General features: G+C 47.3%; 1 protein-coding gene across 4 annotated transcripts; it reads right to left on the bottom strand.

Annotated features, from left to right (window-relative positions):
- Positions 1 to 317: 317 nt before the first annotated feature.
- TMEM59 (transmembrane protein 59) lies at positions 318 to 25,693 on the bottom strand. 4 transcript variants are annotated; one of them, XM_036753628.1, is made up of 9 exons: positions 25,263 to 25,566; positions 19,758 to 19,793; positions 18,701 to 18,806; positions 16,846 to 16,940; positions 13,767 to 13,919; positions 12,345 to 12,429; positions 11,579 to 11,660; positions 10,708 to 10,816; positions 318 to 4,816 (listed from the first exon to the last, which is right to left on the bottom strand). In XM_036753628.1, the coding sequence occupies exons 1-9, from the start codon at positions 25,464 to 25,466 to the stop codon at positions 4,661 to 4,663; spliced, it is 1,026 nt and encodes a 341-aa protein (XP_036609523.1). In that variant the 5' UTR covers positions 25,467 to 25,566; the 3' UTR covers positions 318 to 4,660. The 4 variants fall into 4 exon arrangements, with proteins under 4 accessions (XP_036609523.1, XP_036609522.1, XP_036609525.1 ...); XM_036753627.1 differs by having other exon boundaries at positions 11,579 to 11,663; positions 25,263 to 25,556; XM_036753630.1 differs by lacking the exon at positions 19,758 to 19,793 and having other exon boundaries at positions 25,263 to 25,693.
- Between the last annotated feature and the right edge of the window lie 19 nt (positions 25,694 to 25,712).

The following is a 25,712-nucleotide window of genomic DNA, read 5'->3' as shown; positions in this document are numbered from 1 at the left end:
ACCCCAGGACCCTCATGGTAGTCTGACCAGGATAGTGGATGGGGACTGCCATCTCCCTTGTCCCGTGTGCTATTCCTTTTTTAACTGCATTAATCATCTTCTTGGATGACATATCACATTCTTGACTCATATATATTGATCTTGCAATGAACTAAATCTTATGTTTGTTGAATAAAAGAGACTGAGAGTCTGAAGGGAGCCTGGAGATCACGTGGTCCAATCCTCTCATTTGACAGAGAAGACCGGGACCCCAGGCGGCTCCAAAGAGTGTAGAGAATCACTTTTAGAGGTTAACATCACAATATTAACAAGTCTGATGCAGGCAATCCAAATTTTATTTAGGTCCACCATACTTAAGAATTGGGAAATTAATATTCCTTGGCTTGTAACAGAGGTCGCAGGTGATTTATCTCAAGGTAACAATCATCAAAGGTCTTTTGTTGAAGCATCTTACTCTTAATCAGTTGTTGATTTCCCTCCCATTCAAATCTTTCATTATTTTCATTCCAGAATTTCAAAACAATTCCAACACTAGAAACACAGAACAAGAGGCAGTAAAAATTAACCCAAATCATTTAGAACAACTGAACAGAAATGTTGTTTAACATGACAAGAGAAGGAAACCGGTGAGTCTGGAATCACAGATTCTTAGGAACCGGAAGGGACCTCAGATCATTCAGGAATCCTTGACAGAGTGGGCCATCCAGCTGTGCCTAAAACATCCCCAGTTCTCTACTTTAGGACAGCTCTAATGGTTAGGGAGTTTTTGTTTACATGGAGAGTCATTCTGCCATTTTCTCTTTTGAAAAGTATTATTGATGCACTGTTTTTGATGGACAAGACTTATTCACCCTCTCCTCATTCGCTCTCTATGGTACCTTCCCTTGCATGTAAACGGGGCTGGTAAATCTCTTGCAAATTTTCCCACTGGTCCTAGTTCTGGCCTCTGGAGCATGGGGGAGCAAGACTGGTTCTCCTTGCTCGTGAGAGGGAGCCCTTTAAACACTTAAAGGTATGGAAGTTCTCTCACCTCCAGGCCAGCTGAGGTTTCTTCCTTCAACCAAGCCTTGTTCCAGAGTGAAACTGTTACCACCATAAGGAGCGAAGGAAAAACAAAGACAAAATACAGGGACTCAGAGCTCAACTCAACGCTAAGGTGTCAACGCCTACAGAGCTCCAGCTCAAAGGTTATGATGACTTTTAAGTGACCCTCAGACTTGATGCTTAATACAAAACAGTGGAAAGAGCCAAATAACAGAAATCTGCATTTCCTCTTTCAAATCCAAGTTTTTCACATCAGATTTTGTGACTTTCTCAAATTCTATCCCTGGAGCTTCATTCTGTGAATTCAGAATGATTCCTGGCACAAAGGGAGGGATTGTCTTTTAAAGCTTTTTCAGGTCAATCTAGAATACAACCGATAGAAAGGACACTGGATTAAAAAGGACAGCATTGGTTAGAATCCGTTTTGTAACATGTCTTAGAAGGCAGGCCACTTTTCCCCTCTGGGCCCTGGTTTTTTTTTTTTTTTTATGAAAACCTGCATAACATAGTAGAGTGGGTTAGATTAGCTGCTCAGGTCCTTTCTAGCTCCATCGCCTCTGTGGAATTGAAGTTTAATACAAATATACCTCCACACAAAAAATATAAATACATAATGAATCATTATGGCAACAATACCACCGATTCTCAGCATTCAATGATTTATATAGTACATGATTCAAGCATTAAATTATACTACTGAACAACATGGATCAGATCAAACAACTTGTTGAGGTTCTTTTCAGTTACTAGAGTCCAAGCAGATCTGGAGCCATTCGACCAGACCTAGGAAACACCACACTTTACTTAAACCAAGGACAAAGAAATGTACGTATCCAGGAGGTCTCCTCTCTTGTCCAAAGAAACCATTTTAAAAAAATCGCTGCAGTAAGCAAAAGCTAGAATATTTATTTAAAATGAACTTTTTTGTACTGGGAGGGCCCAGCTGGACTCCCTTTCTTTCCCTCTGCTCCACAACCCCTAACAGCACTCAGATCCCTAAATGAATTAGCTTAAAGCCTTAGACCTTGGCTAAAAATCAAATACTCTCCCCGGGGGGACCCTCTTTTAGTGTCTTTTAGCTGCTTACACTTTAGCTGAGTCTGAGTTTCAGGTTTTCCTGACACGCTGCTTTGAAAAATGGCGAGGGCTAGGGGGAAGCGCTGAGCACCTTGGAAATACATGTAAGAGTGAAAAACAGAATTTAGAAGGAGACTAGAAGGATCCTAAACTTTCTATTTTGCCAATGGCCTACTAACCTAGATATAGGTATCCAAAACAGATTAGCTGTTCTCTGCAAGGACCCTTCAGAAATACCCTAAAGTCAGAAATGGATGAGTTCAGGTCTAAACATTAACATAATCATTCCTAGGGGTTTCAAGAGACGTTGGCTCAATTCAGGGTTCTTTTTACATACTAGTTATGTGTTTACATGTATCACCACAGATAAGTGATGATGCCCCTACTAACATCTGTACTGCTCCCACTAGAGGACTCTTGGGGGAAAAGCACTATGTACCACGGTACATGAGCTGGGCCTTCATCTGTACTAGAGACAGACACTTTAACAGGTGGAGTAGCTAAAGGGTTGATATAAAACCAAAAACTGCTCTTCTTGAATTATGAAGAATTGTTTCAAATATTGTCCTTCACATTTGAAATGCCTGCTCAACAGAGATGAATTAGTGTGGTCAAAAGAATAAGATTTTCTGGAAGAATGGCATCGGATAGGCCACCTGGTGAGCCCAGGAACTCAGCCCTTGATGTGGGAAGCAGTGTGATGTGGTCAGGGTAGAGAGCATGCAGAGGGGATGCCTGTGACAGGTGGGAGGCTGGGCTAGATATGTCTTGCAAGGACAATTTCAACAATGGTGGTGAGGTTGGAATAAAGCTTCACTTGACCAGGGTTCTAGAAGGAGGTCTATAGAGCAAGAGAGATGGAGGACAAGCTACACTGATGTCATGTGACCGCAGAAGTCATGGAAAATAAACACATTCATGAGCATTCTTGAAACCCAGAGAAAGAACAACCTGGTGGGAATGAAAGAGAGGAAGTTACTCTGATAGTATATTGGCCAAGTCCCAAGACAGGTTCTTACTTCTCTGGGTTGGTTTAGCTAAGAAACTGCACACAGAGATGGGTCACAATTTCTATCCACGTGTCCCTTTGAATACTCACATTTTATGAGCCTCAAGAGGAATTCATATATATATATATATATATATATATATATATATATATATATAAAATATACATACATAATATATGTATGTATGTATGTATGTATATGTAGCTGCATAGAAACCAAATTGCCTCCCATACTCTTGCTCTTAAGTTTTGAGTCACACAAGGTTTTTCAATGAGTTCAGGCATGATTTAGGGCTGAGGCGCTAACAATCAAACAAGAACCACAGCTGGATTTGGAGTCAGCCCCTAAGCCCAGGACCATGAGGGGCAGGTCACTTCTCTTGGGGCTATTTCCTCCCCAGAGGCAGGGTGAGAGGGGGCGTGGATAGATTCAAAGTCCCTTTCTGCAAACTCTTTACCACTTCCAACCACACCAGAGGCTGGACTTCCCCTTCCATAGGATACATGGCCCACACTGCTTTGTAATTGAGTGGCTAGGACACAGCAGTTTATTCTAAATCACTAGCCTCTAATTTGGAACTGCCAGAAACCTGGCCTGCTTAGTTAGCACTTTACAAGACCTAATCTGGCGTCTGAAAGCTGGCCTCAGGCTGCAAAATGGGAGGATGACCCCTTTGGCCAGGATCTTAGGCGCCAAGGCAAAGTCAATCAACATGTAAGGAGACTGGAGATGCCTTTTCCCCAAGAGTCTCAGTCTGCCACCTGACACAGTCAGTACTGCCCGAGGACCAAACCTCTGGAGAAGAGATGGCCCAGGCAGGTCCCTCCCAGCATGAACTCTGTACACTCGAAAGGCCTTTTACAACTAGAAAATGGTTCTTTGGCAAACTTTCCTCTCCAATCAAAGTGGGCAGGTTTAAGCCACCGCCTTGTTATCCCACGCTTATAGCACCCTCCTTTCATGTTATTCATATGCTGCTGGGACAGAGACAGGCAAAATATTTCTTTCAACCCTGGAAAACACTGGGAGTCTGTGATGTATTAACACAACATTTATGCACAGTGATACAAATAAAACTTTAATGACATCAGCTCACTACAACTGAAAATGAAGGGCCTCAGAAAGGCTCCTCATGCTGACTTTTAATTTCCAATCACATGTTTATGGAGCCATTTCTGAGCACTGACATTGTATCCTATCACATACCTTCTATTAATTAAGGTGATTGCCAGGATCAAGGTAGAAGGTCCGAGGGCAAGAGGACATGCTTACAGAATTGAGTCAAGGGAGCGATATAAGCACATTGCAAACATCGATGAAAAAGCAGTTACAGATAATAAGACACAAGATCTCAGATGTCCATATCTCTTCAATTACTAGAGAACATACAGTGAAGTCCCAGATCGGTAACTTTATTTGCATTTTATAGCTAATTTCCTAATCCCCATATCCAAAGAAACCAATTAAAAAAGCCACACCAGGAACGGAAAGTTAGAATGTCTATTAAATTAATTTTTCTTTAAAAAACGTTAGATTTCTGAATGAGCAAGATTCACTTTGGCAGGGAGAGGCCCAGCTTCTTCACGCTCCTCAGCCTGGCATTGAAGCGCCACAAGGGAAGAAGGTGGACACTTGGGAAGCTTCTGTCCATTCATGAACTCCAAGTCTCCATAGATGCTCAGCTTCTGAAATGAACCAAGGCATTTTAGGACTATGCTGGCCAGGCAAGTGGGCCCACCCCCAGCCATGCAGAGCAGCACTGATCCCACTGAATGCATCTGACCCTTCTAAGCTGCAGAGGGAGCTCCCCCAGGGGCCCAGTCAATGGCCTCCATTTTTTAGGAGGATAGTTACAGGATTTCTAGACATCTGAAGTCAGGACACTTAGGTCTAGGAATCTGAAGGCCCGAGCACCATTCCAGACTGACTGAACGATCTCTCATTTGCTGGGATGTTATTTCAGTCAGCGCAGCTGTGAAATGAGGATGGGGAAGCCCCCTTCTCTCTCACCCCTTCACAGCTAGGTCAAATAGGAATCCAGTGAAGTGGTTGCATCTATTCAAATTCTTGCTACGGGAAGTTATAATTATGTAAAATAAGTTAATTGGCTCCAGCCCAGTGGAAATATTCAGTGTGAATTCGAATGAAGAGATTCATTATTTGTACTAATCAAGACCTAGCTGTGTCCCAACAGAATAGCAGGAAGAATCAGGAGAAGACCAGAGAGCAAGCCCTCCAAAAGCTCAGTCAGCACTGGTGGTGGCAACGTCACCATTTTTCTGTTATTACCAAACTCATTCTTCTCTGTCACAAAGGGGACTTGGGGGAGGGCATCAAGATACTGGGGAAAACCAGCTCGAAGTTAAGAAATCTACAATCCAGTCTTGGCTCAAATACTTTAAATATTATTAACCCTCATTAACAACACAAACACAGAGAGCAGTGGCAGAATTCTACCCTGAGCCCTTCAGGAGGCAGGCACCAAATGAATGAAAACATCAACAAGCTAAAATTTTCATTCTGCACCCTTCCCCTGCCCGCCTGAAGCCCTCACGGTCCCATCTTCTTTCTGAGCTGCTGGCTTCTCTCCTTGGCTCTAATGCTGCAGAGCTGGGCAGCTCTGGGTAGGGGGAAGGGGACTGGGATTTACACCCAAGCTACCGGGATAAAGCAAGCCACCTGCACCAAGCCATATACCTCAGAAATATGAAGGACAGCTTCACCAGCAAATGAGCTAATGTGCACACAGTGCCTAGTACAGAGTACTATGCCACGCACGGACACTGCCCCTTTCTCCTCTCCCAGTTAGCTAGACTCCTCCTCAGGCTGCCTTGGCAAAGCCCCTGAAAGCCTCTAGGCCACGGTAAATCCCAAATCCCAGAGGAGGCTCTTTTGTGTTGTGGAGGGCTGTAGCGCATAAGGAAGGAGGTCCTGCACTACACAGGGGCTACGAAAGTTTCTGCTTTGCTGATGATGAAGAGGAGTGGAATACAAGAGAAAGCAAGAGACCTTGGCTGCCATCCTGCTGGGACCAGATGAGCTCTAATCTCTAAGATGATAAGATCAATTCAAGGAACAGAAAAGCAACATGAACGCCTTACCAGACGAACAGGCACACATTACTACCAGGCACCTCATTCTTAACAATTACTGTTAGCCACTCTGTGGCAGATTTATGGGAGAGGAAAAAGAAAACCTTTGCATTGAAAAACCTCGAACATTCAAGTTTTTAAAAAAATAAAAAAGCTCTTCGAGATACTCTGGAATTCCTGGAAGGACAAAGATCTTCACTCAATGAACATGCAGTAACTAGGCAGTACGTGCCCTCCACCCAGGCTCTTTGTAAGCCTCTGAGACAGTGAGTGATTCCTCTTCAGCAATCTGTCTGCTCCTCTCTCCCCCTGTATTCCTCATCACCAGACATTCCCCACGCCCTGTTCCCCTTGGTCTCTCCTCCTCATCCCTCCCTCCCTTAGGCCTCACCTCAATCCCCACCCGCAAGCTAAGGAGCTGGCCTACTTTAGCTGGGCCTCAGCTCCCTCCCCTCCCACCTGGTGCAGCATTTCCTTTCTCCTCCTTCTGATCAAGGCCACACCCTAGCTCTGTGCTCTTGACCTCATCCTTCCCTTCCTTAGCAGACCAGCCCCTCCATCATCCCACCCTCCCCTCCCCATCAATGGCTTCTTCACCTACTACCTTCAGCCATGCCCATGAACCCATGTCAGCCCTTCAAGCTCTCCTCTCTCTCTCTCAGCCAAATTCCTCCCTCAGTTGAAACTGCCCATCACCTCCTAACTGGCAAACCTGCTGGTCTTTTCTGTCCTTCTGCTGAATCAGACACTGTTAACACCACACTTCTCCCTTGGGCACCCCGCCTGCCTGCTCCTCCTCAGGTTTCTTGGCTGGCTCATTGTCCACATCAAGGCTCTGTCCTAGGCCCTCTGCCCTTCTCTTTCTCTCTCCTCCTAGATGACCTTATTAATTTCCATAGATGGCCAAGAGGGTCAAATGTAGCAGGAAGGTTGAGAAGAACGAGGTCTGAAAAAGGACCATTAGCTGTGAAAATGAAGAGAAGTCTGGCAACTCTGGAGAGAGAAGTCAGGGCAGACTACATACTACTGAAAAGGATGTAGGGACAGGTACCTCACCTCACCCCAAATCTGACTGAGAAAAGCAGGACAGGATGAAAGTTTGAGGGTGTGGGATGGCCCAGTTGAACCAAGGTGGGTTTCTTTTTTCTTGAAAAGCAGCAAGGATACATTGGCAGTCTGAAAGAAGTAGGGAAGAAACCAGTACTTGGGAAAGGCTAAGGATTTGAGAAAGAGGGAATGACTGGGATCAAGGGTACATGAAGATGGGGGAAGACAAGATGAGGGTGAGCTCAAGGGGCTGTGAACAGACTAAAGGGAGACCAGGGGACAAAGTCCTTGGCTAATGGGGGAGAGATAAGGCTTGGAAAAGCTTCTGTGGGGAATGAAAGAGGGAATCACTGCAGGGAGAATGAAGAGACAGCCTAGCTGCACTGAGGACTCAGCTCAGCTGGGCTAGTGTGATGGAGGCACAGGGACCGATGGTGGTCCTGGCAACCTGGCAACGGCTGGGTGGTGATATGATGAAGTGGAAAGGAAGCAGGACATAGACCATGCAGAACCGACCTGAGATCAGGGCAGGAGGGAAGCGGACAGAATATGGAATGGCCTGAGGGAGCACTGAGGGTGGAGGGAGAGAGAGAGAGGGGGTCACAGGAGGGCAAATGCAGGGTTCAAGAGGACAGAGGTAGAGGGAAGAGAAAAGAGGTATGAGAGCAGGTTTGGGGCTGACCGAAGGAAGCCAGGAGTTTCAAATCAGGGAAATGGAACAACTCTAGGCAATGGTAACATCGAATGTGTGGCTAGTCAGCAGCTAGGTGGCATAGTGCCCAGAGTACTGGGCCTGGAGTCAGGAGTGCGAATCCTCCCTCACACTACCTGGGTGATCCTGGGCAAGTCATTTCATCTGTGTGCCTCTGTTTCCTCAACTTTAACATGGGGATAACAATAGTACCTGTCTCACAGGACTGATATGAAACTCACTGTGCACAGCGCCTGGCACACAGTAGGTGCCACATAAATGCTTCTTCTCCCCTCCCTGATTAAGGTGGAGTGAAGGACTAGGTGATACAGTGTAAGGCAAAGGAGGAATTAGGTGGTTAGGGAGGGAAGGGCACAAGGCCAGGACTCAAATCCTCCCTCTCTCCTCAGCCCGCCCATCCCGTCAGCTTCCAGACTGGGCCTTCCCACCTGACGCATGTCCACGCATAACTCTAGCCCTCATTCCCTCCCATGTAGGTCACTGCCCATGAGGCCTCCCTGCCTCACAGCCACCAAAGCCAGTCCACTAGGCAGATGTCACTGAGTCGCTGCCCTACACAGACATTGGAGGCGCCTGAGAAACCTTCCTGTGAAAGCCCATCACAGTTGGGCCCAGTCTCGCCTCCTGGCTTCCCCTCTGCCCTCTCTGACCCTGCCAGACTGGCCCCCTTTCTGCTTGCCATCCCCCATCTCCCCCCGGCTTTGCATTGACTATTCCCCTGCCCAAACTGCCTCTGCCTCAGAGTTCCCCTATTCCTCCAAGAGACAGCTGGAGCATCCCCTTCTACACGACACTTCTAATTCCTCCACCTTCTAGAGCCCTCCCTTCCTCCCCAGTGACCTTTTATTTATCATCTTTCTTCTGTTTAGACTTATACGTGTACTTGTGGTCTCCCTGGTGGAGACCTTCCTTGGGAGTGGGGATACTTCCATTTATCATATTCAATAACAGATAACATTTACATGGCACTTACTATGGGTCAGGCACTGTGTGCCAAGTGCTTCACAAATATTATCTCATTGGGAGGCGGGTGTTATGATTATCTCCATTTTACAGATGAGGAAACTGAGGCAAACAGAGGTAAGTGACTTGGCCATGGTCACAGTGACTAATAAGTCACTAATAAGGCTAGATCGGAATTTGGATCGCCCTGACTCTAGGCTAGGTGTCCCATCCACTGCACTGCCTAGATGCCAGGGCTATCTGTCAGTGCTCGGCAAACTGCCTGGAACCTCGTAAGCACTCAGTAAATGCCTGCTGACTCACTGACAAGTCTTATGGGTTCAAGTCTCCTAAAATGACTGACAATCATGTTAGTTTCTACACTGTGGGGTAAAAATCTGTCTACCCAATATCTGCCCCCTTTACTCACACCAACCACCTGGCTCTCCAGTGCCACCCCAAGGCCCATCCCTTGGGGGCTCTGTGAGTGAGGCAGTGCTGGGCTGGGCCCCGGGTCGAGAACCAGCTTGGCTGGATTCAGAAAGACTCATCACCAGGGTGGCTGCCTGCCTGAGACAAAAAGGAGCCACAATCTTCAATGGGGAAGGAAGGCCCCACAGCTCCCCTTCCTAACGTTTCCCTCACAGCCCCCTTGTGAGATAGTGCAAATGATTCCCATTTTACAGACGAGGAAGCTGTCATGGAGCTCCCTCTATTGAGTCAGAGCAAGCATCCCCTCAGTCCAAGGAACTTTCCACGACTCTATGTCACCTCCAGAAAGGCCAACAATGTGGCCGGTGGCCAGTTGGTGCTTCTGTGGAGATCCAACACACCTGTTAAGGTACACTGTGAGAAATGCAAACTGACTGGCTAGAAGAGCTCTTTGAGAGGAGCTGTCCTTGCTGGCTCCCAACCTTGGAGACATCTGGGATTTGCCCCACACCACTGGCTGCCCAGTCCTACCAGCATCTAGCCCTGAGGCCTCTTCCATCCAGCTCCTCCTCTCATCTCCCCTGGCCTGGACCTTCCTAATTGTCCAGACCCTTCTCTCTCCAATCCACCATCTTCTGCACAGCTGCCCAAGGGCCATTTCTAAAGCACAGATCGAACACTGACCTTGCCAAGAAGTGCCAGGCGGCCCTCCTGCCATTAGGAACGAAAACAAGGCCCTGGGCACTTACAGCCCTTCCCAGCCTGTCCCCAGTCTACCTCCCGTTCCAGGCTGACTGCGCGTTCCTGCACCTGCCAAGTTCTAGCTTCTCCGCCCGCTTGCTGTTCCTGTATGTGACAATCCATCTCCCACCTCCAGAACTTTATGTACACAGACCATCCTCCTCTTGTCCTCTCTCTCGTGCTCTACACTCCAGCCAACTGGACTGCCTGCCTGGCCCCTGAACAGAGTCTGGTGAACCAGCTGTACCTCAGCTGTGCATAAAGCTATCACGGGCCCAGACGCCAGGACCTCTGCCCCCTGCCTACTAGAACATCAGCTTGCCGCCGTCTTCCTCAGTCTCCCCTTGCCCACAACCACATCCCGGTCCTCTAAGAGGGATAAAAATCCCCCATCGGCTGGGACCCAGGCAGAGGTTTTTGGATCACCCATCGGATCAGATTTGCTCTCCTCCCTGGGCCAGATGTCTGAGGCAGCTTCTCAGCGGCCACCTCAGAGGATGGCCTGGAGAGCCAAAGGGGGCGGGCGGGGAGCACGCTTTTTCTCTAGGCAGACAGCCCCGAGCATTCGGTGACGAGCCCCATTCCATAGGCCTTCTCGCCTCCCACTCACCTCTGGTGGGACGTACTGCTCCATCGCTGTGGCAACAGTGGCACAGCAGATCCAGAGTAACACCAGCACTGAGAGCACCAGGGTGATGGTCACAATCCAGCCAGAATTCCTGACAAACAGCAGGGGAGGCACGTGAGAAGCCCAGGCACATGAGAGACCCCAGGGGGACGACTCTTCCTAGCCAAGAGCAGACCAAGCCTGGCCGTGCAGTCTTGTCCAGGAGGTGTCGAGGCTCCTCTCCTGGCCACTGGGACATGCCTGATGTCTGGGAGGTGCAGGGAGGAAGCCTCTGTGCTGCTCTCAGAGTGTAAGTGCATGGTGAGTGGGGCTACCTTGCTCTTTGCACTCAGATCTTCAGGGCCCAGCTTCGGTGCCTGCCCAAGGGCCGTGCTTAGTCACTACCTGCTGAATAACAGCTCCAGAAGACACAAAGCTGTGGTAGAAGCCACAATTACCTTGAGCCCGAGAAGGGAGGGAAAGGTGGGGGGGGGGGGTGCTGCCTAGTGGACAGGGCATTCAGTTGTTTCCAAGGAAAGAAATGTACATTATGCTGTTGGAATTCAGTAGTACTACTGCAGGAAAAAAGGGAGGAAGTAGAAGCGTACAGGTATAATTAATGAAACTGTGTCTTCAAAGTGGCCAGCATTACTGTTTAAAAGAAATTCCCGGGAATCCTTTCAAACGACAGACCCATTGGTGATGTGGAAACATTATTTTCTTGGCCTTTTTAGCATATTAGCTTTTAAAGAAACCAAAACAACCCTAAAAATAAGGGGAAATATAGGGGGAAATAGCTTAAAGATGAACATCCCTCAGACCCAAAGCAGAGCATCACTCTAGAAAGATAAATAAATAAATTAGAAATACGTACAGAGACAGGCATTTGAAAAAGCTGTCGCTTTCTCCATCTTCAAAATAGCCTCTGGGGGCTTGAGAGCCTGCTGGCTGTGGATCTGCTGAAACACCAAGGCCAAAGTCCTGTCAGACTCCATCACTTACCGACATTCACAAGCCTGAGAAGCCGGATCTGGAGCCAGAGGATCTGGATTTAGATCCCCGCTGTCGCTGACTTGCTGTGTGACCCCCCGGGCAACTCTCCTGTCCTCTCTGAGCCTCACTTTAATGAAGGGTTGGGGCAAAGGGCCTCGGAGGTCCCTTCGAGATGCACCTGCAGAAGGCTCCTCCCAAAGGCCCCCAGTGAGTATGTAGGAGTAAATGGGACACCATGAAGACCTCACGAGGGACTAGCATCTTTCCAGCAAATGAGAAACCAAATGCAGCAGAAGCACCCTGGCCTGCTACTTTGTCTGGGGCCCTGGAGTCTATTAGAACCCCCCCGTCCCCACCCAGGGGAAACGTGAAGTTAAGAAATTGGCTTTTTGCTCTAGAGAGGTTAAGAACCAGCAAATGTGGATAAAAGCGAACCCGGCAATTAGGACCGATTTCTCAGCACACACGGAGGTTTTGTGCTAGAGTTCTGAGCCACGGGTTTACCTTCAGGCTTTGCTGGGAAGTTGTAAAGCCCAGCTTAGACACAACTGGGCAAGATCTGGGCCTCATCCCTCCATTAAGGCAGATAATTTGCGGTAGATAATCTACTGCCAATGTTTTTATGCCCGTCCTGAAATAAAACTTACCGGCCATTTTCTTTAACGGTGCATTTTTCCCATGTGGAGAATGATCCCGATCCACCTGGGCCGGATACTGAATTTCTGGTTTAGACTGAAAGAGAATCAAAGGGTACATGAGCAGCATACCGACCAAAGCCCATCCAGGAACAAGTTAACTCTTGCTGTCTCTACAAACTGTCACACTGGCACAACAGGACTGTAGACAACTTAGAAATGGAAACACTCCAGTCATAACCCTGACCCCTCACTGAAGCCCCCATCCAGCTGCCTCCCAAAGAGACTGTGACAGCGCTACCACTAGTCTGGAGTAAATCACGGTAACGGTGATGGCACCGTCACTAGCCTGGGGCAAATCGCGGTGACCGTGATGGCAGTACCACTAGCCTGGGGTAAATCACGGTGAACCACATTCAATTTCACAGTCAGAACGTCACAGGGATGACCACGTTGGCCCGCTATCACGGCTGAGGGAATGGTGAGCAGGCTTGCTGCTTCTTGGGGCTCTTGCCTTCTCTTGGCACAGTGGGAAGAGTGTAGGCATGGGGCCAGAGGACAGACCTGTATTCCAATTCTGCCTCCACTCCTTATGACCAAGAGGACCTTGGCTTTGTTTCACCTGTAAAACCACAGTGGGTGACCAGACAACCTCGGAAGTCTTTTCCATATCATGGCAGTTCTTTATTAGAGTCTGGGCCAGCTGATCTACACCGCAATCAACACACCTGCCCAAACAGATGGTGGGAACACCTACACAGAAGTAACTGTAGCTGCGGTGCAGTTATATTGTATTTCAGACCTTTTACTGAAATTGTAAGAATGTATCCTATTACTAATCTATAGTTTCCAAATTACAAGAATAGGAGGAAGTACAAGGTCTAGATTGGAACAAAACACGCATCTTAAGCGTCCAAACAGCCCCTCACAATGGTAATGATGAAACGTATACTTCATTTATCTCATTTTTCAGACATACTGAGAAGTTAGCAGGCGGCTCATGGAGGTTACTTGTCTACAAGGTTGCCCGAAATAACGAAAGGCAAAGTCAAGCCCTTTCTATGAATTTCTTATCCAAGTCCAAAACAAATCAAGTAATTACGTATCTTATCTCAGGTTTCTTTGCTCCAGTGTCCTATTTTTATTAGGTGAGGTGAGAATGAAACTGTTCCTATTGACAGGACCTCAAACTGAAGCAGCTATGATTCGATTCCATCAAAATCCCTCCCACGGTGTTCAGTAGACAAGGCTATTCAATGGAAGTCACTTGAGATCGTTTCATGCAGAATCCCAGGGAAAGGGGTGCAGAGGTTGTGCTCCAGGGAATCTGCTGACCTCAAAGGTCCCTTCTTGCACCAAGCACTTACAATTCTTAAACAAGCACCTGCCACTTACTGAAGACATGCCAGGGGCCGTCTAGAGTCACGCTCTCACCTGGAAGATTACAATTTTCCCATCATCGGCCTGAAGATAGAAAGTCCATGAAGAAGTTATGAAGCTCTGTGCGGAGTCCATCATGTCACTCCAGAATGATCTCACCAGCGTCAAAGGGAAAAGCAGATGCATTCTGGGCATCAGGGACATGAGCTGTAAGGAGACACCGATTCTACTTTTCACATACATAGACATAAAACCAACAAAACCAGCATCATTATGGTCAAGTCTCCATATGTATGTGGGTGAAGGAAACTTTCTTTGCCAACTGGTACACTTGTGGGCTGCCTCCCCTTACCATCCATCAGTTGATCGTATGGTCAGAAATAAAAACTACATTTTAAACTTAGTAGTTTAAACTGGTAAACCTACCAGATTTGTTAACCAAATGCATCCTGTTTATTAAGTTTCCAAAACTGAATTCCAGATAGTAAGAGTGGGGTTTCATGAGAACTTTTTTTAAAGAAGCATTTATCATCTCTCTTTCCTCCACTGCCCTAACCTCCCAAACTGGACAATTTCTCAAACAGGATGTGGCGTAGCGTGCTTCGTCGTTAGTCCTCTGGAATCACGGATTCTCGCTGCACACAATGTTTTTCTTTAAAATGTTATTGTCACCATATGTGCTGCTTTCCTAGTTCTACGCATCAGTTCATATATTCCCTGCTTCCTTCAAAACTGTCCAACTGATCATTTCTTATGGATGTGCATGTGTGTGCGTGTTTACAGGTTCTACTATATTCAATCATCACTTGTTCCTCTTTAGTTTCCAGGTTTTGGCTACTATGAAATCAGGGGTTATGAATTTTTGTTGTTGTTGGGCAGCCAGGTGGCAAGAGGATAGAGCACCAGGTCTGAAGTCAGGAAGACTCATCTTCCTGAGTTTAAATCTGGCCCCAGACACTTATTAGCTATGTGGCCCTGGGCAAGTCACTGAACCCTGTCTGCCTCAGTTTCCTCATCTGTAAAATGAGAAGATGGTAAACCACTCCAGTATCTCTGCCAAGACAACTCCAAATGGGGTCACCAAGGTGCTGCTGAAAGAACTGACCAACAACACAGCCTTTCACCATTTATTTATCGGGGGGTGGCTCTTAGGTCTTGTGGCGAAGGGCTTTTTCCCTAAGTACTTTTCTACTCTACCTTTAACTGCATTCATTTTGTTTGTGCAACATTTTACCAAATTGTCCATTTATCTCCTGTGATCCCCTCTGCCCCTCATTTGGTTGTAAACTTCTTCCCTCTCTACCCCTTTATTCTCTATAATTTGCTTACAATGTGATCTTTACATCCAAGTCACGTACCCACTAGCACCGCATCTTGGTTATGTGGTGGGAAATGGTGATTCAGACCTAATTTTGGCCAGACAGCTTTCTAGTTTTCCCAGTTGTTTTTATCAAATGCTGAATGAGCTATCCTAGTAACTGCGCTCTTTAGATTTATTGAACACTCTTGCGTTTGCTTCTGTATGTTGTGTGCCTCAGCTGTTCCAACGATTGGCCTGTTTTTTGCTTTAATGATTACAGCTTTGCAATACAGACAGTTCTCGTTTTACAAATGCCACAGATCTCTACGTAAAGAGAATCTGTCCATGGATGTGGCAGAGGGAGGTAGGGAGCCGGCACATGGTGCAAGGACATGTGGGGGTTTGGTCCAGCTATGTGGGAGCCTGGCTAGGCCCAAGAGGAAGAACATATGTGGGGGGGGGGCAGATACAGGGACAGAGAAGGAAGGGCTGGGGATGGATACATGGTACCCAAGTATGGATGGATGGAAGACAGAAATGTTGCTGGGTTGGTGGAGTAGGGTGAGGTCTCTCTTGGCAATGGAGGTCTCAAGACAAACCTTTGACCCAGCAGTGGTCTCTCTGTACTTCTGTTCTTCTGCTTTCATTTGGAGGATTTGCTTTTTTTTTGGGGGGGGGTGGGTGGAAAGAGTGAGGGTAGGGTTTTTGTTTTTGGTGGGGAGGTGGAAGGCCTCAGAGCCAAGGGGCAAGAGTGGAGAGAGAGAGAGAGCACAGTACAGTAAAGTTAACATAGGTGGTTTTTTGGAATGTGGATTTCTTTCAGAATATTTTACTAAAGTTGAATTTGCACAATGCAAATTTACATAAAGTGAGAACAGTCTGTATTTTGAGATCTGGTACTGCTAAGCTCCTTTCTACAACTTTTCCTATTACTTCCCCTGAGATTCTTTATTTCTGCAAAAAAAGGGTTTTTGTAGTTAAAAATCACATAGTTCCTGAGTTGTCTTGGTAGACGTCTCTCAAATATTTTATACCTTCTGTAAATATTTTGAATGACATTTATCTTTCTGGTTCTTATTGCTGGGCTGTTGGTGACATGCAGGAACACTGATGACGCGTACGGCTCTGGGTAATCTTTAATTCGTATTACCTCTCCTTGCCCTGAACTGTTAAGTACCTAGCAGGCAAGACGAACAAGTTTCCCAGGGGATTCTATGCCCGCCTTGCCCACCTTATGGGCTGCAGTGAGCTGCCTCTTTGCCAGGCTAAAGGTTACTTCAGACTTGGTTTCAAATCTCATACTTAGTCTGTTCACCTTCCTCTGTGTGCACACCTGTCCGTATTCTCCCTAAAATGGAATGCTAAGGACTAGACATAATAGCTTAGATGTGGTCTGGACAAAGCATGGGATGGTGGGCCTCTGTCCTGCCTAATTCTGGACGTTTCTATTAATAGCTAAATATTAAATTTATCTCAAAACGTTACTAATTTATCTTAATTTTTTAATTGTTACTATTTTTACTAGCATAAGTTCAAACGATGATTTTCCGAGTAGCTCTGCCACAGTACTTGAAGTCCACTAAAATCCACCAGCATTTTTCCCATCTCAGAACTGATATATTTATCCCTATTAAGCACCAACTTAACAAACTCGGCCATTGTTCTGGCTTGTTGGGATCTTTTTGGAGCCTGAGACTCTGCTATTTGACAAATGCACTCCCCTTCCCATTTGCTGATACCTAAATGTTACTTAGTGGGATGGCAGGGAACCACGTTAGCACCCCTCAAAAACATTGCTGTCAGAAAGGGAGGGAGTGAGGGCCGTGTGCTTACTTGTTCCTGTCTCAACTCGGCGAATGGCAGCTGACTCTGGCAGCCCAGATGGCAAGCGTACTGCTCACCAGGCTGGGAATACGCCTCTGTGCAAGCTGTGAGGAAAGAAAGAGCTGAGCTTTAGGGAAGGTGTGCAGGGCTCCGAACCAGCAGCACAGTGCATTGCATTACATTGCATGAGAATGTGGTCCAGGCCAAGGCAGGGCCACTTAGCCCCACATTTCAATCAACAAGCACTGATTAAGTGGTTTCTATGGACCAGCATGAAGAGAACAAGCCCATCAGTGGGGCCTGAGGAGGTCGTAAAAGGGCTTCTGTCCCAGTTCTGCCCATCCATAGCCATACGACTATGAGTAAGTCATTTGATTTCTTCTCTAAAGCCTCAGCTGCTCCCCTAAAAAGCAGGAGGAGCAGCAGCTCTATGCCGCTCACCAAGGTCTGGAGCCAATCAATCAGACTGAACATCAAAGTGCTTTGAAAAGTCTCCATTGCTATGCTGATGTAAGCTGGTGATGATAATAACCACAGAAAAAGGTATTTATACAACACAACTGCTTCTAGGTCCTGTGTCAGCAGCCCTTCACAATTTACACAGTGCTTTCTTTCCTTCAGGACAAATACATAAGCTACACGGAGTGAGTGTTGTTTTAGTAGAGGAGAGCCCTGGACTGGGTCAGGAGATGAGCTGCACATCAGAACCGTGACCCTGACACTAAAGGTACCTGGTTTTTTCACTGCAAAATGGGGTCCGTAACATTTGCAATTACCAATGCAAGGTTTTTCACAAGCAAAGTGCTTAATAAGCTTTAAAAACACTTTATGAATGTCATTACAGGGCAAGTATATTCAAATAGGTTTACAATGACCTGGTCAAGCAAACTCAGGACTCAGGCCCAGCTCTGTCTTTGACTATCAGCCCAGAGCTTTTTCATTGCCCCACAAACACGTCCGGGCTCCTCCTTAGGATCGGAAAGTACACACCTCCTCCCACCCTGGCCCAGGACTGTCACAATGTTACCATACCACTTACTTTAGAGATGGAGAATTAACAAAGAAACAAAGGAAAAGAGATTTTAAAAAAGATTCAAAATAAAACAATTAAGCAAGACATTCAACTTTGAGAAAATTTGGGCACCTTTTTTAAGGTTTAAAGATCCTAATTTTTCTAAGCTGGTGATAAAAAGTGAAAATGAAATCTTCTGGAAGACGTATGTGTAATAGGCAGACTCTTTTTTATTTTGTCCATTAAATCAGGTTCTTTTTCCTGACATAATTCTGGGCCACCGACAACATGAACAGACCAAGGTTATGATATCACCTTAAAAAAGCTAATCCACTGACACAATTTCTGATTACAGTTATGCCTTGTTAGATCTTTCTCAGCAAAATCTGAGATTAGTGATTTAACTGACGAAAGAACTCGATTCCTTTCCTTCCTGGAACGACCCACAAAGAATACACTATTTGATATTTAGTCAAAGGCCTGATTCAGCAAAACTCACCAGCCAGTGCCAACCAAGCTATGGCTGAAAAATCTTAAGAGAGGAAAATTATACCATCTAAGAAGATGTGACGAATTAGGAGCGCAGTAATTGCCACTTCATTTGGTTAAGCCAAATCCTTGGTAAAATAAAGGCATCCTAACTACAGCACAAAGCTAACATTGTCCCCAAAACGAGATGGAATTACAGAAACCCTAGCAATCTGGCAGTTATGAGCAGCAGCCACGGGAACTCAATGACAACTGCAAAGTGTATGTAAGATAATTTAACAGAAGATGCTTGGGATTCTTTAAATAAATAAATGTTAACAAAGAAAACAAAAGATCTAGAACGTCATTAGCATGTTATCTTACCAGACTCACACTCCAGTTTGGTCCGATTTAAGTCAATTCCATCATCCACAAACTGACAAATTGAAAACAGCCTGCAGCCTCTCTGGCAGGCATACAACTCCTCTTCCTATGGAGTTAGAAGACCAGAGGAGATTACCAAAAGGCCAATATTATCCCCGGAAAAGAAGGCTAAAAAGAAAGCAAAGTTAGTAACATCTGCTATAAAGTCTTTACTGGAAGGTATTTTACTGAAAGAAAAAAAGGTGGCAGGAGTTGGGGGCAGTACCACGATGCCCGTACTGCCTGGAAAGGCTTTTGCGGCTTTACTTTTGAAGCTGATGTAGGAAAAGATAACTGTCAAGCAAATAAATTACTCCTTTTCCTTTCCATCTTCTACGGTCAAGTGCATATTTCTGGTGAAATACAGCTATTTAAAAGGGGCATCCAAGTAACAGTGGAAAGTCTTAGGCCAACAAGAGGTCGACTCCTGCCCTCAAAGTTAGTGCTGATGCTAGGCACACTCTACGCTGCTGAAGGACCCATCAGCAGCCTTCCCCACGTGGTACATGGTGTCACTAATGCCCAGAAAAAGCAGAACATGTAACAATGGCCAACATTGGAAGGAACGATTCAGACTGCATGAGTCTAAATACAGGCCCCAGTCCTAATTTAGGGTCTCTTTGGAAAGAACATCACTGTGTGAGTATAAAAAGTAACAACCAAATTACAAGCCAATACCTAAGTTTATACAAGTTAGATTTTGGGGGAAAAGACAAGGCACATGTTTGAACTAACACTTGGTGAAAAGAAGTTCATGTTCAACAAAGTATTTCGGTTACCAGACACCTACAGATGTGAATTTGAGGGAAGAGGGAGATCCCCTGGAGATCACTAGAAACAATTTTCCCATCCTGGACCATGTGAACTGCCTGATTGATCTACTAACTCTGTGGTTCCCTCTTCAAAGAAGAAAGTGGATCTGAAGAGACTGACCTCAAAAGGTCTGGAGGGATTCTGACAATAAGGCACATACAATACGGGTAACAAACGAATGTGAAAACCAAAGCCCTCAACTTACTGTTTGATCCACTGTGTGCAAACTGGCAGCAGGCTCCTGATAAGGAAGGAGATGGTATATGCATACACCAGTTAGTTACCAACAAGATAGGGAAGTCTTAGGCATTTCTTCCCAGCAGAAGGATTAGTGATTTCATGCAATAGCAAGAACCAGTTAAAGGGAAGACTGCAATCCCCAGGGCATGACTCTAAGGGAGAATTTTTTAGGCCTTAATTCTAATTCTAATCCCTCAAATGAGATGACATTTGAAAAGTGCTGAGCACGGAGCCTGGCACACAGTAGGCACTTAAACACTTGCTGCCTCCTGAAGGAAGCACGTGGCATGGAAGATGACCTTCCCTCTCAACCAATGCTGCCAACTCTGTAGCGCACCTCCCTCGAGGTGGCTGCCTGCATTGTTTTGGGAACATCCTGTACTGTGTCTTCAAAGGCAGAAGGAGCTTTAGAGAACCTTTCAAAATGGATTTTCTTTTGGTAACAAGCCAACCCAATAAACTAATGCACAGGTGGGAGGGGACAGATGATTTCTAAGGTTCCCGCCCCCCCCACTCTAAAATCCAGTGTCTTGACCTATTTTATAAATTCTATCACCTGCTAGATACCATTTAACTGTACCTAGAATGACTAGTAGAAGTTTATAGATGCCTCCTTTGATCTGTCAAGCACAGTCTAAGGACAGTGATGGATTGCTGCTTCAAACTGAACAGGATTTTCATGCTAAAGGACTGAGCCTTCACCCTGCAAGGTGACAGCTTCTGTACCAGGCAGTTGGATGCCACATTTGCCTGTAAATGCTAACATATGCTTTTTACTCTTTTGGTACTCTACACTGCTAAGGTTAAAAATGCCAAGTTGATTTCAATTCAATTCAGCAAATGATTATTAAAAGCCTATGATATACAATACTTGGGGCTAGGTTTTAGTCACACAAAGACAAAAACTGAGAATCAGTTCCTGCTTTCTTTAAAAAGACTAGAGGGGTAGGGGTGGGATGGATGGTAGATGAGAAAAGAAATGTATGTACATGTGCAGAGAGAAGGGGATGGGGGAGCAGAATATATGTGGTACTTTTAGTTATCGGAGAACAGCATTAACAATGTAGGATGGGAGGAAGATACACAAGATTGAGCCTTGAAGGACAATAATTTTCAGAGCTAGAGGGAAGGAAAGAGTGAATTCCAGGCACGAGAGACCCAGTACATTTGGGAAATAGCTAATTAAGCCAGATCTGGTAAAAACCACAAGGGGAAATAATAGAAGATAAAGCTGGAGATGCAGGCTGAAAGCCTGGAGAGGGCCGAGAACGCCAGGCTGAACAGAGGAAAACTTGCTCTAGAAAGCCTACCCAATGGGCACCAACCCTGTGTATTTTTCTTGCCATCTATGTTGGATCCAGACTGCTTATGTAACTATACATGAGGAAAGTTAAAAGGAAAAATTTCAAAAAAAGTTAGTCTCATCCTTCCAGTCCATCTGTTCTCCAACCCATCCTCTCTATCCAGCTGCCTGAAGCCCAAGGCTAACTATGTCACCCCCTACCCCCTGCCCCCGCCCCAATCAAATCAGCTTAACATTCCAAGCCTTGGCCATGAAGCTCCAGCATCACTGGCCTAGGATGCCAGTTTCTAGACTCACTGTGAACAAATTCCCCTTATCTGCTCTGCACATCCCAATAATCAGCCCCCGAAGGGCACATTCCATCGACGGTCTCAGTGTCTTTGTATATGCATCCCCTCTTTACTGCTATCACCAGAATCCTTAATGTCCTTCGGGGCTCAGCTGAGGTGCTGCTATTAACTCTCCCAGCTCTTCTGCCTCCCTCCTCACATCATCTTGTGTTTATCTGTGGTCCATCCTCCAATCAGAATGCAAGCTCCCTGAGGGCAATGACTGTTCATGGGATATATAGTGCTTAATAAATGTCTGTTGAATGGAATAGAAAAAGGCAAAAATACCCAGATTCTTTCAACCAATGATTAAAAGTACTTAGCCTTTTCTCCATGTTTGAATTGTTGAAATTAGGAAGGAAATGTAGGGTAGTTAAAAAACCCATGGCTTTGGCACAAGAAGACCTGGGTTGAACTCCATTTTGGCTAAAATGGCTGTGCAACTTTGGGGCAATTACTTCCTTTCTACTCTAAAACAATGGGGGATGAAACCTAATCAAAGGTCCAGCTCTCCCTCAATCCTAGAAGTCATCTGTGCACTTCTGGAAAGAGCTTCCGGTATGGGCGATGGCTGTCTTCTCCCACACTGGCCCACAAGCTAGCCTCGGGCAGGAGCAGGCTGGTGACTCCCAGAGAGGAAGGGACGGGGAAGCTGGGGACGAGGAGCACAGGAGGGTTTCTGGGTAGTTACGTGATGTGCAGAGGGTCCCAAAGACAGGCAGTCGATGCATGTCAGCTCTCTGACCATAACTTCATGCTGCCTCTTGAGCTCTGCTTAGCACAGACACTGTTGTTCAGTCCTGTTGGCTGTGACCCCATTTGGGGTTTTCTCAGCAGAGATACTGGAGTGGTTTGTGTTTTCCTTCTCCAGCTCATTTTACAGGTGAGGAACTTGAGGCAAACAAGGTTCAGCGACTTGCCCAGGGCCACACAGCTAGTAAGTGTCTGAAGCCAGATTGGAATTCAGAAAGAGGAGACCTCCTGACTTCAGGTCTGGCACTCTATCCACTGTGACACAGAACTGCACCTGCCTGGCAGAGGGGAGGCCCTCAATCAGCGTTTGTTGACTGACAACTCCCTATATGTGTTGGATATCAGACTTTTTTTTATTAGAGATTTTGATGGCCAGGCCTATTTAATTAATCAATAAACATTTAAGTACCTGCCAAGCACTTCGAAGTGCTGGGGATACAAAAAAAAAAAAAAAGGCAAGCCCTGAAGGAGCTTACAATCCAATGGGGAAGGCAAGTAATCAAAAATGTACAAACAAGCCATGCCCAGGCTAAACAGAAAATAATTATTGGGAGAAGGCACTCCAATTAATAAGGAATGAGGAGGCTTCCTGTAAATGATGAAGCCAGGGAGGCCAGTCATTGGAGCAGAGGGAGAGCGGCCCAGGCACGGGGGACAGCCAGAGAAAATGCCTGGAGCTGAGACACTGGAAGAGCCAGGAGGTCAGTGTCACTGGAATGAAGAGCACTTGGTGAGGAGTAAGGTGTAAAGCGACTGGAAAGGGGGCAGGGCGCTGGGTTGGGAAGGCCAAGCAGAGGATGTTGTCTTTGATCCTGGAGGCAACAGGGAGCCACAGGAGTTTATTAAGCAGGGGGCTGCCAGGATCAGCCCTGTGCTTTAGGATAATCTCTTTGGTGGCTGAATGGAGGATGGGCTGGAGAGGGGCAAGACTTAAGGCCAGCAGACCCACCAGCAGCTAGTGCAATGGTCCAGAGCTGGGGAGAGGAGAGAAAGGAGGAGTATGGGAGAGATGCTGCAGAGGTGAAACTGCCAGGCCTTGGCAACAGCTTGGATGGGGAGGGGAGTGGTGGGGAAGGGGGAGGAGTCCAGGCTGATTCCTAGGCATTGAGCCCGAGGGTCTGGGAACATATTGGCCTACAACGCCAGATGCCCCAAATCCTCCTCCCTAGTCTGTCACTAATTGGTTATGGAGGGAAGAAAGGGAATGAGCATTTATTAATCTCCTGCTATGGACCTAGCACTGGTAAGGGCTGGATCTCATTTGATCCTCACAAGCCTTGGAGGCAGGTGCTATTATCATCCCTACTTCAAAACTGAAGAAACTGAGACTGAGTAGGGTCCACCATCACCTAGCTGCCCCATGGAACCAGTTACAGAGCTTTATTGAATGTCTCCTGTGTAATAGGGGCCCAATGATCACAGATGTTTGGCTTTGTAAAAGAAGGGAATAAGGCAGCGGATTCCATGGTGATGGGATGGGGGCCAGTGCCTGCTGCCTGGGTAACCAGAAAACCTTAAGAGAATCCAGGAAGGAAGGACTCCAGGGCACTTCTACCAAAGTCTGGCCCAGAAGAGTGGGTGGGGGTCTGCACCACTGAAGTGAGTACTCTAAAGGCCATCCTGGGATGCCTCTCATCTCCACACCCAGGCTAACAAAACCCTCATCGATAGCATCTCCTCTTGGAAATGGCTGCTAGTCCTTCTCTTTATTCTTCCTCCCCATTACTTTGTGTTCATTTTATATTTAGCTTTACATACAGGGTTTGGACATCATGTTTCTCCCAAACAAAACCCAAGCCCGGCTCCTTGAGGACAGGAATTGTTTTGCCTGCCTGGTACTGCCTCTTCCCCTGGCAGGGGGTGGCATGTGCTGGATGCCCTGTTAGGTGCTAAGGATACCAGGACAAACCAAAAAGCTCTCGGTGTTTTAAGATGCAGGCTGCACGCCAGAATCTCTCTCAGATCTTGCTGATGTGCCTATCATTCCATCGAGTCTGAGAATTCTGGAGGCCCCATATCCCTTACAATACCTTGAGAATCCTGGGATTGACTGATTAACCTGAGCCTTAGTTTCTACTGCAAAAAAGGGCTACTAATATGCTTGCCTTATTAACTTACTGTGTTGCTCTAGAAAAACAACACTATATGAACGCACTATTAGGATACAAAATACAATCCTAAATCCCCAGGTCTAGCACTCCTTTCCAGAGGCCTGGAATGATTGCCACCTGGCAGCTTTGAGCAGAGAGCAAGGGTGGGGCTCCAGTAAGGATGCTGACGAAGCAGGAGATGCCCTGGGAAGAAAAGGGAGTTGAGGAAAAACTGCAGCAACAGGCCAACAAGACAGCCAGGTAAGAAGTCTGGGGATCGGGCGGGGAGTGCTCGGGACCTGAGGGTGCCTCCGTCCTCAAGAGACAAAGATGGAGAGGCAGGTGGGACGTTGGTGCAAAATGCGGGGGAGATTCGAGGAGGGCTCCGGACGGGGAGGGCCGCCCCCAGGCAGGACACCGCAGCTCCGCGCCCCCTCCCCCACTCGCATCCAGGGTAACAAGGACAGAGCAGCTGGGGCGGGGGGAGGCAAGGCTCAGCAGCGGCTGCAGGTACGGGGGCGGGGGGCGGACCCCGAGCATCAGGCCAAGGAGAACAAGAGAGGGGGGGACAGCGGGGAGGAGGCCGGGCAACAAAAAGGAGAGGGAACAAACAAGGGGGTGGCACCAGCGAGGGCAAGAGAAAAAGGGGGAGGGCACCAGGAGGAGGAGTCAGTGGGGGCAGGGAAAGCAGTGGGAGGGGCAAAAGGAAAAGGGGGAGGGCAGCAGACAAACAGGGCGGGGAGGGGGGACACCAGGAGACCAAGAAAGAGGGAGACGCAAATAGATGGAAGACAAAGGGGACGGGGATAAAAAGGGGAGAGGGAGACTAGGGAGTGAGGGGGAGCTGGACAAGGAAGGAGGGAAAACGAGGGGAAGAGCCAAGCAAGGAGGGAGGGGAACCCCAAGAGGAGGAGGTGGTGATGGAGGTCAACAAGGGGGGAGGGGACGTGCCCAGGGGAGGACAAGGAGAGGGGGCCCCCGCGGGCAGGGCCTACCTTGGGGTAGGTGTGCAGGGGGTAGGTCAGCTGGCAGGCTCGGTGGCAGGATGCCGTGTCGCCCAGCACCGAGTCGAAGGCCTCGGCCGAGGCAGCCCCGGCGGCCCGGGGCAGGCCCAGCGCCGCCACCAGCAGCAGCAGGAGCGGAGGCCCCAGAAGCCGCGGGGTCCAGGTACGGGCCCGGGGCGCCCCCAGCGCCGCCATCTTGTCTCGTTCCTTCGGTCGCCGCGGCCGCCGCCTCCTCCTCCTCCCAAAGTGGCTGTTTTTCTTCCTCCTCCTTCTCCTTCTCCTCCTCCTCCTCCTTCTCCCCGCCTCCTTCCGCTGCCGCGGTCGCTTCCGCCTCCGCCGCCCCGCCCCCGCCCCGCCCTCCGGGACCTCCCAGTAATCGCGGCAGCCACCTCCTCCTTCCTAACGAACTTCCCAGAGGGGCCAGGCTCGCGAGATCCACCA

The sequence above is a fragment of the Trichosurus vulpecula genome, chromosome 4 (genome assembly GCF_011100635.1).
Source record: "Trichosurus vulpecula isolate mTriVul1 chromosome 4, mTriVul1.pri, whole genome shotgun sequence".
NCBI lineage: Eukaryota > Metazoa > Chordata > Mammalia > Diprotodontia > Phalangeridae > Trichosurus > Trichosurus vulpecula.
Note: the sequence above shows the minus strand (reverse complement) of the source record. Positions and strands in the feature narration are given on the sequence as shown.

What these genes read in the sequence shown, in the direction of transcription:
- TMEM59 (XM_036753627.1), bottom strand. Translation starts at nt 25,466, where the DNA reads ATGGCGGCGCTGGGGGCGCCCCGGGCCCGTACCTGGACCCCGCGGCTT. An exon ending in TGCACACAGTGGATCAAACA is followed by an intron (nt 18,807 to 19,757) that starts GTAAGTTGAGGG and finishes CTAACTCCATAG; the next exon opens with GAAGAGGAGTTGTATGCCTG. An exon ending in CCGAGTTGAGACAGGAACAA is followed by an intron (nt 13,920 to 16,845) that starts GTAAGCACACGG and finishes GTCTCCTTACAG; the next exon opens with CTCATGTCCCTGATGCCCAG.